Raw genomic sequence first — 14,175 nt, forward strand, 5'->3', positions numbered from 1 at the left:
TCCTTACGCTTGCCCATTTTTCCTGTTTCCAACACATCAACTTCGAGAACCGACTGGTCACTTGCTCCCTAATATATCTCAACCCTTGGCAGGTGCTATTGTAATGAGATAATCAATATTATTCACTTCACCTGTCAGTGGTCATAATGTTATGGCTGATTGGTGTATATACACTTATATGTGATTTTTGAACATCCCATTTCAGATTTAGTCCTCCTTTGCTGTTATAATAACCTCCATTCTTCTGGAAAGGCTTTGCACTAGATTTTGGAGCATGGCTGTGAGGATTTGTGCCCATTCAGCTAACAGAGCATTAGTGATGTCACTGCACTGCACTGATGTTGGGTGAGGAGGCATGGAGTGTAGTCGACGTTCCAGTTCATCCCAAAGGTGTTCAGTGGGGATGAGGTCAGGGGTCTGTGCAGACCATTCAATTTCCTCTACACCCAACTTGGAAAACCATGTCTTCATGGACCTCGCTTTGTGCACAGGGACACTGTCATGCTGGAACATGATTGGGCCTCTAAGTTCCAGTGAAAATTTTAATGCTACAGCATACAAAGACATCCTATACAATTGTGTACGTCCAACTTTGTGGCAACAGTTTGGGGAAGAACTACATTACACTATGGGTGTAATGGTCAGGTGTCCACAAACGTTTGGCCATATAGTGTAGAATATTATATAATCTATAATCTAAAAATATAATCTATAATTCTTAGCATAATGAGTGTGAGACAATGTTGTAAGATTACATCAAGCAGCTCCATAAATTGAATCTTGGCGTAACATAAAATAGCTTGAACTGGCAAACTTGTGTTTATGAAAAAAAGGCACTTCCTGATGAGACCACAGTTCACGCCCCAGTATTAAAGCTAAATAATATTGTTTAGGTATGAGTATTATCGCTATTCTGCTGTGGCTCTTCAGGCTTCACAAAACCTTATTACAGAGTTTTCATGCTGAATTCTGAATAAAGTCTGAAGTAATAAGCATTGAGGACATCTATATAATTTGTGATAACCAATGTTCTGGTAGACATAGTAAAGCCTAAAAATATTGCATATGCCATGCAGTATATAGTTAATGCATGATGTGTGATCTGTGAAGGCGATGTTTAGTGGACGTCAATACAACAATGAGTGGAGATGAGTTGGAAATTGCAATTTGCTTTGGATTCACATTTGTTTTCAAAGCTCTAGTTCATTAGGGTGCTGTGTTTAAGTGTCAAGGAAACATATGGACTACTTTTAATCAACTGGATCACTGTGTTCAGAATTACTGCTTCTGTACCAGGACTCAATACAGGATTCAGCTACAAATCTATTAGTTTAAAATATTTCACATTCACTGGTAAATCAAACCTAAATAACCACACTCAAAATCACTTATTTAAGATTAAAAAATGTAGGCTAACTGATACACAGGTGTTTATTACTAATACAGCAAGAGAAAACAATTACACTATCTCAGACTTACTTATAATAAGTGTTGTATTGGAACCAGCTACTGATTGTACTCAGTAATCAGCCCAGATGTTAGCAAAATACTACATTTAATATTCAAATAACTACATTGTATAAAACTTTAAAACGTATACAAATTGTGCTCCTTTTTTTTCTGGGTAACAATTAAAAATTACAATACAAATGCTAAAACTAGTCCAAAATGTCACTATTAATGAGAAACAAAATATACAGATATCAGCCTACCTGGCTACAGTTCGCTTTAGAACATCTGTAATGTACTGTATGTATTTTCATACACTGCGAAATCTCAGTCTGAAATATGATTGGTCAAATCTATGGTGCTGAATAAACTGTTTTCTTACCTTATATTAACAATGTGTTGAATTCAACCAATTCATCCAAACAAGGTAATGGGTTTGTGTTACATTTTCATGAAACAGACATTTAAGTAAAAATCAACTAAGTGAGTGAAGATTATATTTTACAGCGTTTCAGGATTGATGCACTCCACCCTAAGGTTGCACTTCATTTATAAAAGCAGTCTAATGTATATTATGTCCAACCTCATGGTGAAGGGAATTCCATGTGTTTCTGTATAACAAACTCAGCTGCCCAAAGGAACCATCAGCCATCCAGCCAGTCCTTAATGCGGGGAGGATTCAGATTGACTCAGCTTATCATTTGTGGCTTTGCAGTTCGACATCAGTAAACAGCCTCATCCATATTGTCATCACTGTCTGCCCCGAAATCCTCACCATTGTCAAAGTATGACATGATATAGTCTGTCTCCTGTTTGAATACACATAAAACACACACATACACTAGACTGGAACAGGAAAACATCACATACATGATCATTATCCTGTCTGCCTCTGTGGAAACCTTACCTCTTCAAACTCTTCCTCATCATACTCCTCCTCCCCCTCTGCTTCTTCATCCTCTGTTTTTTTCTTCTCGCCTTCTTCTTCATCAGAACTCACCTCCTCTTCTTTTTTCTCCAGTGTCTGAAGGATTATGTATGGCAGAGAATTAGTGAAAACTAATTGGTGATTCATTAACTAATTGCTATTTAGCAGTGAAAATGAATGGCCATTTAAAATGATTTTTCTCTGATGTGAGGACAGATTTAATGCAATCTATCCATGGAATAACAAATAATGTGCAAGCTGTTTGCATGACAGGAAAATAGGATACTACCTCCAGCTTGCGGATGATCTCTTTGTCCACTTGTGGTGGTTTGGTGATTTTGGAAATGACTGAGGTTCCTGAAACACACATTTCCCAAAAATAAGACCATCCATGCTTAGTTCAAGACAGAGGACAGAACAATAATATAAAAATATCCTGACTTAGCATCAAACAGCAGTGAAGGTTGGAAAAGCAAACATGAATACTGACACTAAAAAACAACAGTGGAAAAAATGGGAGAAATGACATGCATTCATAGACTGTTAATAACCAAGCTGTGTAAACATTTTGTCTGTTACATGCTCCTTTTCTGAATACCATGTAAACAGAGACACACCAGGTTAGACTGTATGTTTATGTTTATAGAGGTGTTGTATATGGTTTATCATGTGTGCAAAAATCTTGTTGAAAATGATAAGCAATAAGGTACACAGCAAAGCTAGATTACAAATGAGCTAAATGCATTCTAATCTCTCACTGCTCTGAGAAAACATTGTTCTCTACATCTCTTGTTTTCTGCATCGTTCATCGCTCTGTCTGCAGCCTTTCATTTTGGAGGTGTGTGTAATGGCACAGAGTGCTGTCTTCCTGATTTCCCCCGAGACAGCAATGAGTCAGAGCCTACCTTCCACACTTAAAGACAAGAAGACAAGGCCGCCTCTTCCATGTGCTCTAATTTATGCCATTTACAATCTTTTAAGATGTGTGGCTACAGAAAGGCCTGAGTGCTGCAACAGGAGACACAGCTGCAGTGGAAGGCAACTTATAAATTCACACTCCTAACAAGCAGAGGCACTTCACTTTTCAAAGGAAATGTATTTAAAGACTGACATCATTTCTCTCTAAAAGCTCTGTGTGTATTATATCCTCTGTGGCCTGTGAGACTGAAGCAGAGACTTTGCCACACATCCAGTTTGCTGTGTTACTGTGGTGTGGCTATAGATTAGGAATTCTCTCTCTGTAGAGCAGAAAGTAGAGCTGCTAATCAGCCTGATTCTGCATGCATGGAAGTGTTTATTCAAGATACTGTGCACAATGCAGCTCACTAACTCTCACTCGGAGGCCTTTTCACCCGAACACGCAGCTCCTTCGGCAAGCGCTTCCAGTCTGGAAGAGAAAAAAAAAACATTTGGAGTATTACAAAAACAAAGCAAAGAAAGCAGAAAACAGCAAGAAATAAATCTTTTTTCATTTCAAAAACAAGAGTAACAGTGTTTGGGCTGCTCTCCAATGATCAAATTTAAGGGGAAAACATCTGATCTGTGATCTTAACATGCTCAAGCTTGCCTGAAACCTTTTTCCAAAGTAGAATAAAAATAACTTGGGGAATAAGGGGAATATGTGAAGAGGCTACAGCTGAGCTCACACTTGACTTAACGTACACCACTCACATGTGGGACTAGAAAAAAAAAATCTCCAAATTAATGTTTGCATCAATCAGTGTAACTAAAATAGTAGAGTGCTGGAAAACTTGTACACCAATTACCTGAAATTATCTGCAAATTAGTGACAATTTGTACAGTTTGTTGGGTAGAATTTATAGCGTGCATGATGTTTGCTATATTGTTCATGATTTATTGTCTGTATTTATTGTCACTCCTCCTGTTTGTCACTGTTTCATATTAAGCGTAGCCATGTGATTACAGGGAACTATATTTTATTCCTAATATTACATCTGACTGTGATGAGAGGAATGGAAATATAGCCTTGACGACTTGAATAATAAGACAGTACATAAACAAATATGCGGATCTGAATGTGGCTGTATTGCAGTGCAGTTCCCAGCAGCCAGAGCTTTGCTGAAGATAAGGCCTTTAATTAGTGTGCCGAGAACCAATCCTCACTTCATGGTAATTTGTCATTCAATTAACGGTGTCAAATCAGGCTCCATGGGAGTGAAGATCTAATGGAACAAACCTCAGTGACATCCCTTAATAACACTGCAGACTAAGTTCCAGTTGAACATCCAGCCTTATCATGTTAGGTAAAGAGCATTCTGAAATAAAACATGTACCTGGGCTCCATTCAATGGTGCTGTCAGATGGTTCTATATTCTGGTATTTGTCAGAGTAACGCTCCACATCTGCCAAAAGAAATAAAAATATATGAAACCATCTGCCTTTTACAATAAATATAAAAAATATAGAGAGGATAACAATGAATAAAATATATTTGTAATGCACACTATACACATGACATCTGTCTGTGTATAAAATAAATCTACAAATTGTAAATAGAGCTCTCCAATAAACTTGCTAGTGTGTCGTCATGAACTACAGCTTTTACTGCAGCAAAAAATCACTAAATAACCGATTAACTGTCCACACAATTCAGGTCAGTAACCAGCAGCATTGGCAGCTCCATCATGAAAACTGCACAGTAGAATGGCAAGATTTAAAACTTCATAACCTACCCCCTGAAAATGACCTCATTTCTGCCTGATATATAAATGATAAAACGATAACCGTTGTAATGATCTGTGATATATTGCTGAGTGGGGAGAATCAATGACCTTTCTTGGGAGCAGCAGGTCGTATGTAGAAAGGCAGAGTCTTCATGGCTCCTCTGAACTCCTGCTTCAGAGCTAGCATATATTCTGCTTCTTCTCCTGTCTGTAATGGCACTGGCTTGTGCTCCAAGGGCTTTCAATTTAAAACAACATGACAGAAAATACATAGTTACTTAAAGTCAACCATAACAGTGATTACAGCTGTTACAAATAGTAGCAATATTCATACTCATTCTCACAACAGCAGCATTGTCACACTGATGCTCTGCACAACAAACAAATACAACAATTCACTAGAAAATTTTTAAAAAATGTCATTTTGGGGTAAGTATACTGTACACAATAATACACAGTAATCAGGTGTCTAGTGTATAGTACACTCCATGTATTTGCTATAATGTTGTGGCTAGATGAGATGAAAGCCACCTCTAACATAATAATGCAAAGAGTGACCGTGTGGGTCTCATTGATCTGTTTCCTTCTTTAGTGATAATTTCATATGGTGATACAGAATGGTTGGCTCATTAGGGATCATTTCAAATATTTTACTTAATAAAGACAAGGCTGAGGGCAACAACTAGACTACCCCGAAACAAGCTGGAAATGAAAACCACTAGACAGAACAAAAATTATTTAAAATGAATTTTGGTCCTCTAAACTGGGGTAATTGTATTTTATTGTTATCATGATGTTAGCTTCTACGCTTGACCAGCTCATGGAGGGCTGCGATAAACAACAGCTTAAAGGCTGGAAACAGTAACAAAATAAAAATGGGAGAAGGAATTGAGAAGGAAACATGAAGGCACGTCTGTAGTTAAAAAAGATGACTCAATCTCAAGTTTGGTGTAAAGTGTCAGACAGTAGCAGCCATGTTACACTTTAATCTATTCAAGCAAGAGTGAAAACTACTCTTACAATACTAAGACACTTGTAAGAAGAGCTTTTAAGTAAAGGCAGACATTTAGTTCTGTGGTGTTACATTTGTCTCTGTTCTTCCATGACATTTTCTTCTGTTGCTGAATCTCAAATGGCGTGCCCTACATGTAGTGCACTACTTACTGTGTACAACAGCATAAGTACTGAATAAGAAGTAATCTGGGATTCAGCCTAACTGTGTGTTGGTGTGGCATAAATTACAGAAGACTATTGATGAGGATGGTGTCTGGAGGTTGATGATTTATTTTGCACTTTGCACAATAGTCATTTTAAGACGATAAATACTGGGATAATCATAATTTGTAGAATGAACCTTATATAGCAAAAACATTCTATTTCAGGTTCTGTATCACATCCAGTCAGACACATTTATTGCATCTCATAGCATCATACTCAACACCTTTATTGCATACTGTTTTTTTATCCATATGGTGCAGCCCTGGCTTTCGGCATGCAATGCAACCTCATTCTCTTTGCTCCCTTTCAAATTCGGTGTGCTGGAGGACGGAGACAAACCAGAAATTGTGTCACTGTGTAACTATTTATGGACTTAAACCAGACACTGACTCATGGCCTATATAGTATATGATTTAGAGTTACACAGATGCATGAGACCAATATCTGGCAGGGAGGTGGAGGGGCTCCAAACATTCTCATTAGCAACACCATTGCAGTTATTTTAGTAAAAATACGTACAGTACTGCGAAAAGTCTTATGCGCCCTACATTTTCTATATAAATTCTGTATTGCCTGTCTATTTTACGGCTTTCAGTAGAAAAGAAAAAAAATGAATTCAACTAATTTGATCAAGTAATAGACCACATTTCTGAAAAAGAAAAAGAAAAAGAAAAAGAAAGAAACATTGGCAACACTATCTGGGATTTTACCCGTAGACAGTAGAACTGTTGCATGTTCTCTAAGACGCTTGGAACAACCTACAAATTTCCTGAGCAAACTGTACAACAGTCCACACTCTAAAAATGCTGGGTTATTTACAATACCTGGGTTGAGCAGGTTGGCTAATTTTCTGAATTATTTTATATTATGCTTAAGTTATCTTTTCATGATTTAACATGATTGCCACGAGACCTCAGCATTTGGTTTAATTCTGCTAGAACATGATAACAACCCAGCATTTGGGTCAGATTTTTCTGCTGCAGTGTCACTGGAAACAACACAGAGCAGCTGAGAATTCTCAACTGACAGGAGAGAGGTGAAGAGAAAATCACTAAGTACCGTATTACTCACTTTATCCTTTGTGTTTTCGGATTTAACATGTGACATAAATCGGTCCCAAATATATATGGATAGTTAATATTATATGAGATGAAAATGAGGTGTAGAGTGAGTTTAGCCAACATTAGTCAGTTTTGTTTGCTAATAGCACTGGTTAGATAGTCAGGTCACATGTTTTCTGACTCCTTATTGCAACGAGCATTGCTAATTTCCTATTTTATTTTTAGCTAGCAGTGTCACTTGAATTTACAGGAGTTTGATAATGTTAGCTAGCCTGCATCAAACTTCAGATTTAGACTTCATCTAGGTTTTTTAACCCCCCTCACCCATTCCCAAAGGAATTCTGACCTCCTATATTATTATTTTTCTTTGTACCTGCCTGCAAAATTTTCTAATTAAGTTAATTGGTTCTATTTCCTAAAATATAAACAAATTAGCAGTTTAAACCACAGAGACCCTGAACAGGAGAAAGAAGCAATTACTGAGGATGAAGGACATCTCTAGACCCCGGTGTCATGTCAATCTCATGACGCCACAGATGTGAGTCACGGAGTGATTAAATGGTGAGAATATTCCCATCATCAGGTAGAAGTCAGGAAGCCTCTCATCAGTGGTGAAACATCTTCATGACAGAATAACAGATCCAGTCATCAAGATTCCCTTCTGAGAGAAACGTACTGCACTGTTCTTTGCTTAGTGTATTTTGTTATTGTCAGTGGTTTATCTAATTTTGCAGTGTTTAGATGATAATTTATTGATATATTTTTTAAATACTTAATTATTTTTAAGTGTTGCAATATGTTGTATGTTTTTTAAACATTATTTGTATTCTTTATTTTTTCTTACTTTTATTTTATCTATTTTTATCTATCTATTTTATAATCATAGTATAGCTGTTATATTTGATATATAAGTGAAATTACATCATATTTAAGTGTATCCTGCTTAATGCAGTTCAAAATAACCATATTTTAAAGAAATGTATAAAATGAAACATTTTTATCAAAACAGTAGGTGTTTTGTCACAAACTGTATCTTTATTTCATTAGTTCTTATGTGTTGATACACACCATATTATTTCTTTCATAATGAAGTCACAGCTGCACTGTCATATATCTCATAATCTATTTCCAGTGCATATAAAACCATTTCAGCGCCTTCAACCAGTTGAGACATGATCCTCACTCCCAGTATCTGTATTTGCTAGATACAGCTCAAATCAAAAGGTTAATCCAGAGTCTATGAAATGCAATGCTGGTGGTCTTGGGTATTCAAGAGTCACACTCAACTGTAGGCTGCAATAACATAAGACATACACTCACCATTCAATTTATTAGGAACACCTGTCCACCTGCACATTCATGCAGTTATCTAATTAGTCATGTGGCAGCAGCACAATGCATAAAATCATGCAGATACCATGCAGAGCTTCAGTTAATGTTCACATCAAACATTAGAATGGGGAAAAAGCATGATCTCTGCGACTTTAACCACGACATGTTTGCTGGTGCCAGATGGGTAGGTTTGAGTATTTCAGAAACCTCTGTAAAGAGTGATTATTTGAGTTACTATAGACTTCCTATCACCTCAAACCAGTCTGGTCATTCTCCTCAGATCTCTCTCATCAACAAGGTATCAGCCTGCAGACCTGCTGCTCACAGGATGTTTTTCGCACCATTCTGTGTGAACTCTAGAGACTGTTGTTCGTGAGGTTCCCAGGAGATCAGCAGTTTCTGAAACCAGTCCATCTGGCACCCCCAACCATGCCACAACCAAAGTCACAGAGATCACATTTTTTCCCCATTCTGATGTTTGATGTGAACATTAACTGAAGCTCTTGACCTGTCTCTGCATGATTTTATGCATTATGCTGCTGCCACATGACTAATTAGATAACTGCATAAATGTGCAGGTGGACAGGTGTTCCTAATAAAGTGGACGGTGAGTGTATATGTTTGTATATGCAGCATTGTGCATTACATGTAACTCACAGGAAACAGTGGTGTAGGCTGGACAGTGGAAGGTGGAAGGTTCTCTCCTTTGCCTATTCCCACTGCCTCCACAGGAAAACTGAGCTGAGCTCGTCCTCTGCCGCGCCCTCGTCCTGCCATTCTCAGCTCATATTCAGCCAATGTCTACGTGCAGCTTCTGAAAATGGACCAAAGATGTCATGAGAGTGTAAACTACATATAAGTGATTTATTATGTACCTACTTATTTATTAATTCTTATATTCATATTTATTTTTTCCTTACAGGTGAAAATGTCATTAACTTTGGATGAAAAGGCAGCGGCGGCCGTGCTTCTTGGCACCTCTTGGTACTCTCAACTTTGTAGTATAAAGTTATATTGTGAGGTAGAAATAAATTTAAGACCAATTCCATAATTATTGGCACCCTTAAAGAGAATGGGCAAAATGATTATATAAACGTAAAATTATTGCAATTCTCCATTCGGTCAACAAACTGTTTACCTTACAAAAGTGTTATAAAATTACTGATACCCCTAAAGATATTTTGGAATAAAAATGAAAGAAACTGTCATCCTCTGAACAGATGAAATATGTGGTTGCACACAGAAAACCTTCTGCTATTCTGAGTATGACTTTATGAGATGCAAAAGAGAATGCAAAAGTCATACTTTCAAAATTGTACAGTTTAGTTGATTCATTGTGTTGTTTCATTAGAAAAATATCAGATGCCACTTCTATAACAGCAAAGTGTTTAGAGGTTAAAAAAAAGACGTCATTTTGGATAGCAAGCCACAAAATGCAGCTCCTGAACTTCAGTAATCATCATTAGAACTACAGCTAGATATTGTGGTCAGATAAGAACAAAATCAAGCTTTTTGTTCATACACTCCATGGGCATTTTGAACAGAAAAAGGCACTGAGTACAGGAAAGAGCACTTTACACCCCACTGTACAATGTGATGGATCACTGATGCTTGTTTTGTGGCTAGTGGTCCTGGAGTTCTTGTGAAGGCTGATGGCATGATGATGAGTTCCAGGATACTGTGGCCCAAACCAAAATTTTTGTAAGAAATGTTAAAATATATACAGCGTTCCCATATCGTTCAGCTTAACATATCACTAACTGCATGTTATTTGTTTTATGCATCTTTTCCTTTGCCTTGACGAAGGGTGCCAATACTTCTGCAGTCGACGTTATCACTTGTGTAACACAAAACAGTAGCTATAGCTATTAGCTGTGTAATGTGAACAGATCAAAGGAGCAGAACCAGATATCAGCCTGTATGTAGATGAAATACACGTCTGAACTTACTGTTAGTTTCAGTGTCTGACCTTCCTAGAGTCTGACCTGTACGAGTTGGTCTTTTAAGTACAAAAACCAAACAGAAAAACCAAAAGAAACTATCTAAAGAGTTAGCCGGCTAGCTAAGCATGCTAACTTTACTGTAACGGAAATGCCGCAGCACCACTTCAGCGGGTGGTGTTAATAATGCATGCAAATAAACTTGTGGTAATTACATAGTTATAACTAAAATCTGCGCGAACAGCTGAGGCGCGATAATAACGCACGGCTAAGTCTGGTACGAAGTTCCGCGCCAAATAACGTAAACAAAGTGCAGAGAGGAAGTGGACCGAGAGGCCGCTCAGCCAATCAGGCTGCGTCCCGCCCCCAAACAGCACAGCCAATCAGAAGCTGCCTGTCGCTGCGTTTCCTTTGAACAGTGTGCGCGCGCCTCGGAAGGTCAGTCTTAATGCAGTGGTGTTTTTCAGAAGAGCAGCAGGCTCGTGCATGTATAAAGGAGAAAAGAACTGTAAATCATCAACTTCTGCAAGCCAAAGCATGTAAACAGCTAACAGTTAGAAGTTTTCTGTTACACTTCCAAACATGATACTACTGAGACCTGCTGGTGACATCTCTTCTTCATAAAAAAACAATGCGTGGCCATAACTTATTAACGCGTTATCATGACGTAGTAAATCACTGGAACGAGATCATTAAGTCGTGGCCACAGCTTAGTCACGTAAGGCGTAGTGACTCCAAGATGAAACCAAAAAGAAAGCCTTATTAAGCTGTGGCCACATCTTTATCACCTTCCCTCTCATTACCAAGTCATGAGCATTAATATGTTGTGGACAGACATTATTTTTATTAGGAATGGACGTCACCAGTGGGGCTCCAAATGGAGGCCTTTCAGCTCTTAAACTCTCAGGGCTATTTGGCCCAGACTCCTCACACTTGTAACCAGGTACCTATATCATGAGTCACCGAATAACTCGTAGATAGTAACTTCTGAATAATAAGATAAATGACTGACTAATAAGCAGGGGGTTTAAGGGATTAAATGTTATTTAGCCAGCCTCAGAGGCCAGGTGCCTTTACAGGCCCTAAAACATATCAAGTGAACAAGATTCCTGTAAAGAGCACATTTGAGTACTGATCAGGCAGACAGAATGGTGTTTTTTCCTCATTTCGCATTTCTATCATGCTTGGAAGTATCACATAGTACAACAGAAGAACATTATATTAGAACTCACCTTCTGCTGGCAGGCACATACATACATACATACATACATACATAAACAAATAAATTAATTAATATTAATAATAATAATAATAATAATAATTATTATTATTATTATTATTATTATTATTATTATTATTATTATGTGGGTTATAATTTTGTTTACAGTAATACCTGTATAAATGTGATTTAATATACATCAAAGGCTAACAGATAAATCAGAAACATATATTTAGCTCTATACCTAAATACATTTTTGATTGGGTCATGCAAGGCATACATACAATACAATAAATACAGTATTAAATATAGACAAAGGAAGCCTCTATTGTTAATCAACAATAATTAAAATAAAAATTTAAAAAATGAAATAAAAATATTAGAAACAGTTTTTTTTTTATTAAAATAGGTGTTATCTAGCTTTCAAACTAAAAAAAAAATACACTTGGGTAATAAATGTAAAATGATAATAAATGTTTAAAGATTTACAAGTACTTTTTTATTTTTAAAATGCAGGAGGTAGAAGCATTACTGATAGAGGCCTCAGCCTAAATTTCCCTTTGGTATCTGAAGGGTGAAAATTTCATATGTATCAGTATCATAACTGGTAATCGGTCTTTTAGTAGCCTAATAAATATAATGCTAATGATCACATTTTCAAATGACAAGTGCAAAAAAGGAAAAAAAATCTATTAACCTAGTCTCATTGCTTCTACTAAAAAATGGGAGCCTATATGCATATTACAAAAGTATTCTTATTCTTCTACATTTTGTAGTGTCATATGAAGTCCCATTTGAAATCCCATCAGCAAACATGCAGAAAAAGGTTATCTTGTCTGATGAGACCAAAACTGACATTTTGTTTGGCAGAAACCCAACACTGCTCATCAGCCAGAAAACACCATCCCAACAAGGAAGCATGGAAGTGGTAGCATCACGTAGTGGGGATGCTTTTCATCAGCAGGGACTGAGAAACTGGTCAGGGTTGAGGGCAATATAGATGGAGCCAAATACACGGCAATCCCAGAAGAAAACCTGTTCCTTACCTTCCCACAGGACAATGACCCTAAACATACTGCCAAAGATACACCAGAGTGCTTCAAATCTAGGCATGTGAATGTGTTAGAATGACCGAGTCAAAGCCCAGACCTAAATCTGATTGGGAATCTGTGGCAAGTCTTGACATTGCTGTTTACCAATGATCTCCATGCAATCTGACAGAGCTAGGACAGTTTTATCAACAAGAATGGGCAAAAATATCAGGATCCAGATGTGCAAAGCTGATTGAGAAATATCTTAGAAACTGTAATTGCAGCCAAATGTTCTATCAAGTATTGACCTAGGTGAGTGAATACTTATGCAACCAACACATTTATGTTTTCTGTTTGTGTCAAAATCAAAGAATATTTTGCAACTTCAAATGTTAAACATGGCCAAGTCCATTTCAATTTCAGTTTGTAACACTACAAAATGCAAAAAAGTTTAAGGGAGTGAATACTTGTGCTAGCCACTGTACTTACATGTGACATTTTAAACATTATAGTGCAGCTTCTCCATGCAAAACAAAGAACTCATTTGCTCATTCATTCATTCTTCAGTAACCACTTCAACCTGATCAGGGTAGTGTGGGATCCAGAACCTATCCCACAAAGATGGCACACACCCTGGATGGGACAGCAATCCATCCAGTTCATCTCAAGGCACACACATTCACACATTCATTCGGTTAACTATCCACCTACCAGCATATTTAAGAGGTGCAACGAAACCAGAGAGCCTGGAGAAAACTCACACAGAAATTTCCAGAAAATGAATCTTGACTTTGGGTCACACTGACCCAGCAAGCTAAACCCAGCAATAAGCAGCAAAAATAACTCAGCATTTTTCATAGTGTACGTACCTTATATATACGTTTCATTGTAGTTATTATATAATTCACAGTATTAGTGAATATTATGGTTTAGGCTGAATAGCTGAATAAAAAGACAATAATTTAAGTGTTTAATGATGCTAATATGATGGGTTACATGGATTGTTGTCCTGTGTGCAGTCACTAGGAGAAGCATTAAGAGTGGTCAGGTACAGGGTAGTTTGTAATTTACATCACTTTTGCATCTAGAAGCTTCTCTTATTGTTCAGAAATTTAAAAAATAGCCATTTTGTAAAATCTAAAACTATAAGACCTCTTAATACAAATATGTCAAAAATAAATGTATGTGTACATAGCTCTCAGGGTCTGCTATAAAAAGCACAGATTTAGTGTCTTTTTTCAGCTGGTAGATCAGTGGTGTCACTCCAGTCTCTCTCTCTCTCTCTCTCTCTCTCTCTCTTCATTTCTCGGCAT

General features: G+C 37.2%; 1 protein-coding gene across 2 annotated transcripts; it reads right to left on the bottom strand.

Annotated features, from left to right (window-relative positions):
- Positions 1 to 1,417: 1,417 nt before the first annotated feature.
- On the bottom strand, positions 1,418 to 10,944 carry polr3glb (RNA polymerase III subunit GL b). 2 transcript variants are annotated; one of them, XM_026940328.3, is made up of 8 exons: positions 10,622 to 10,944; positions 9,330 to 9,486; positions 5,170 to 5,299; positions 4,672 to 4,740; positions 3,714 to 3,764; positions 2,667 to 2,734; positions 2,357 to 2,473; positions 1,418 to 2,258 (listed from the first exon to the last, which is right to left on the bottom strand). In XM_026940328.3, exons 2-8 carry the CDS (start codon positions 9,447 to 9,449, stop codon positions 2,172 to 2,174), a joined length of 642 nt encoding a protein of 213 aa, XP_026796129.3. In that variant the 5' UTR covers positions 9,450 to 9,486; positions 10,622 to 10,944; the 3' UTR covers positions 1,418 to 2,171. The 2 variants fall into 2 exon arrangements, with proteins under 2 accessions (XP_026796129.3, XP_026796128.3); XM_026940327.3 differs by having other exon boundaries at positions 3,708 to 3,764; positions 10,622 to 10,941.
- Positions 10,945 to 14,175: the final 3,231 nt, after the last annotated feature.

Source organism: Pangasianodon hypophthalmus, chromosome 1 (genome assembly GCF_027358585.1).
Source record: "Pangasianodon hypophthalmus isolate fPanHyp1 chromosome 1, fPanHyp1.pri, whole genome shotgun sequence".
NCBI classification, from domain to species: Eukaryota; Metazoa; Chordata; class Actinopteri; order Siluriformes; family Pangasiidae; genus Pangasianodon; species Pangasianodon hypophthalmus.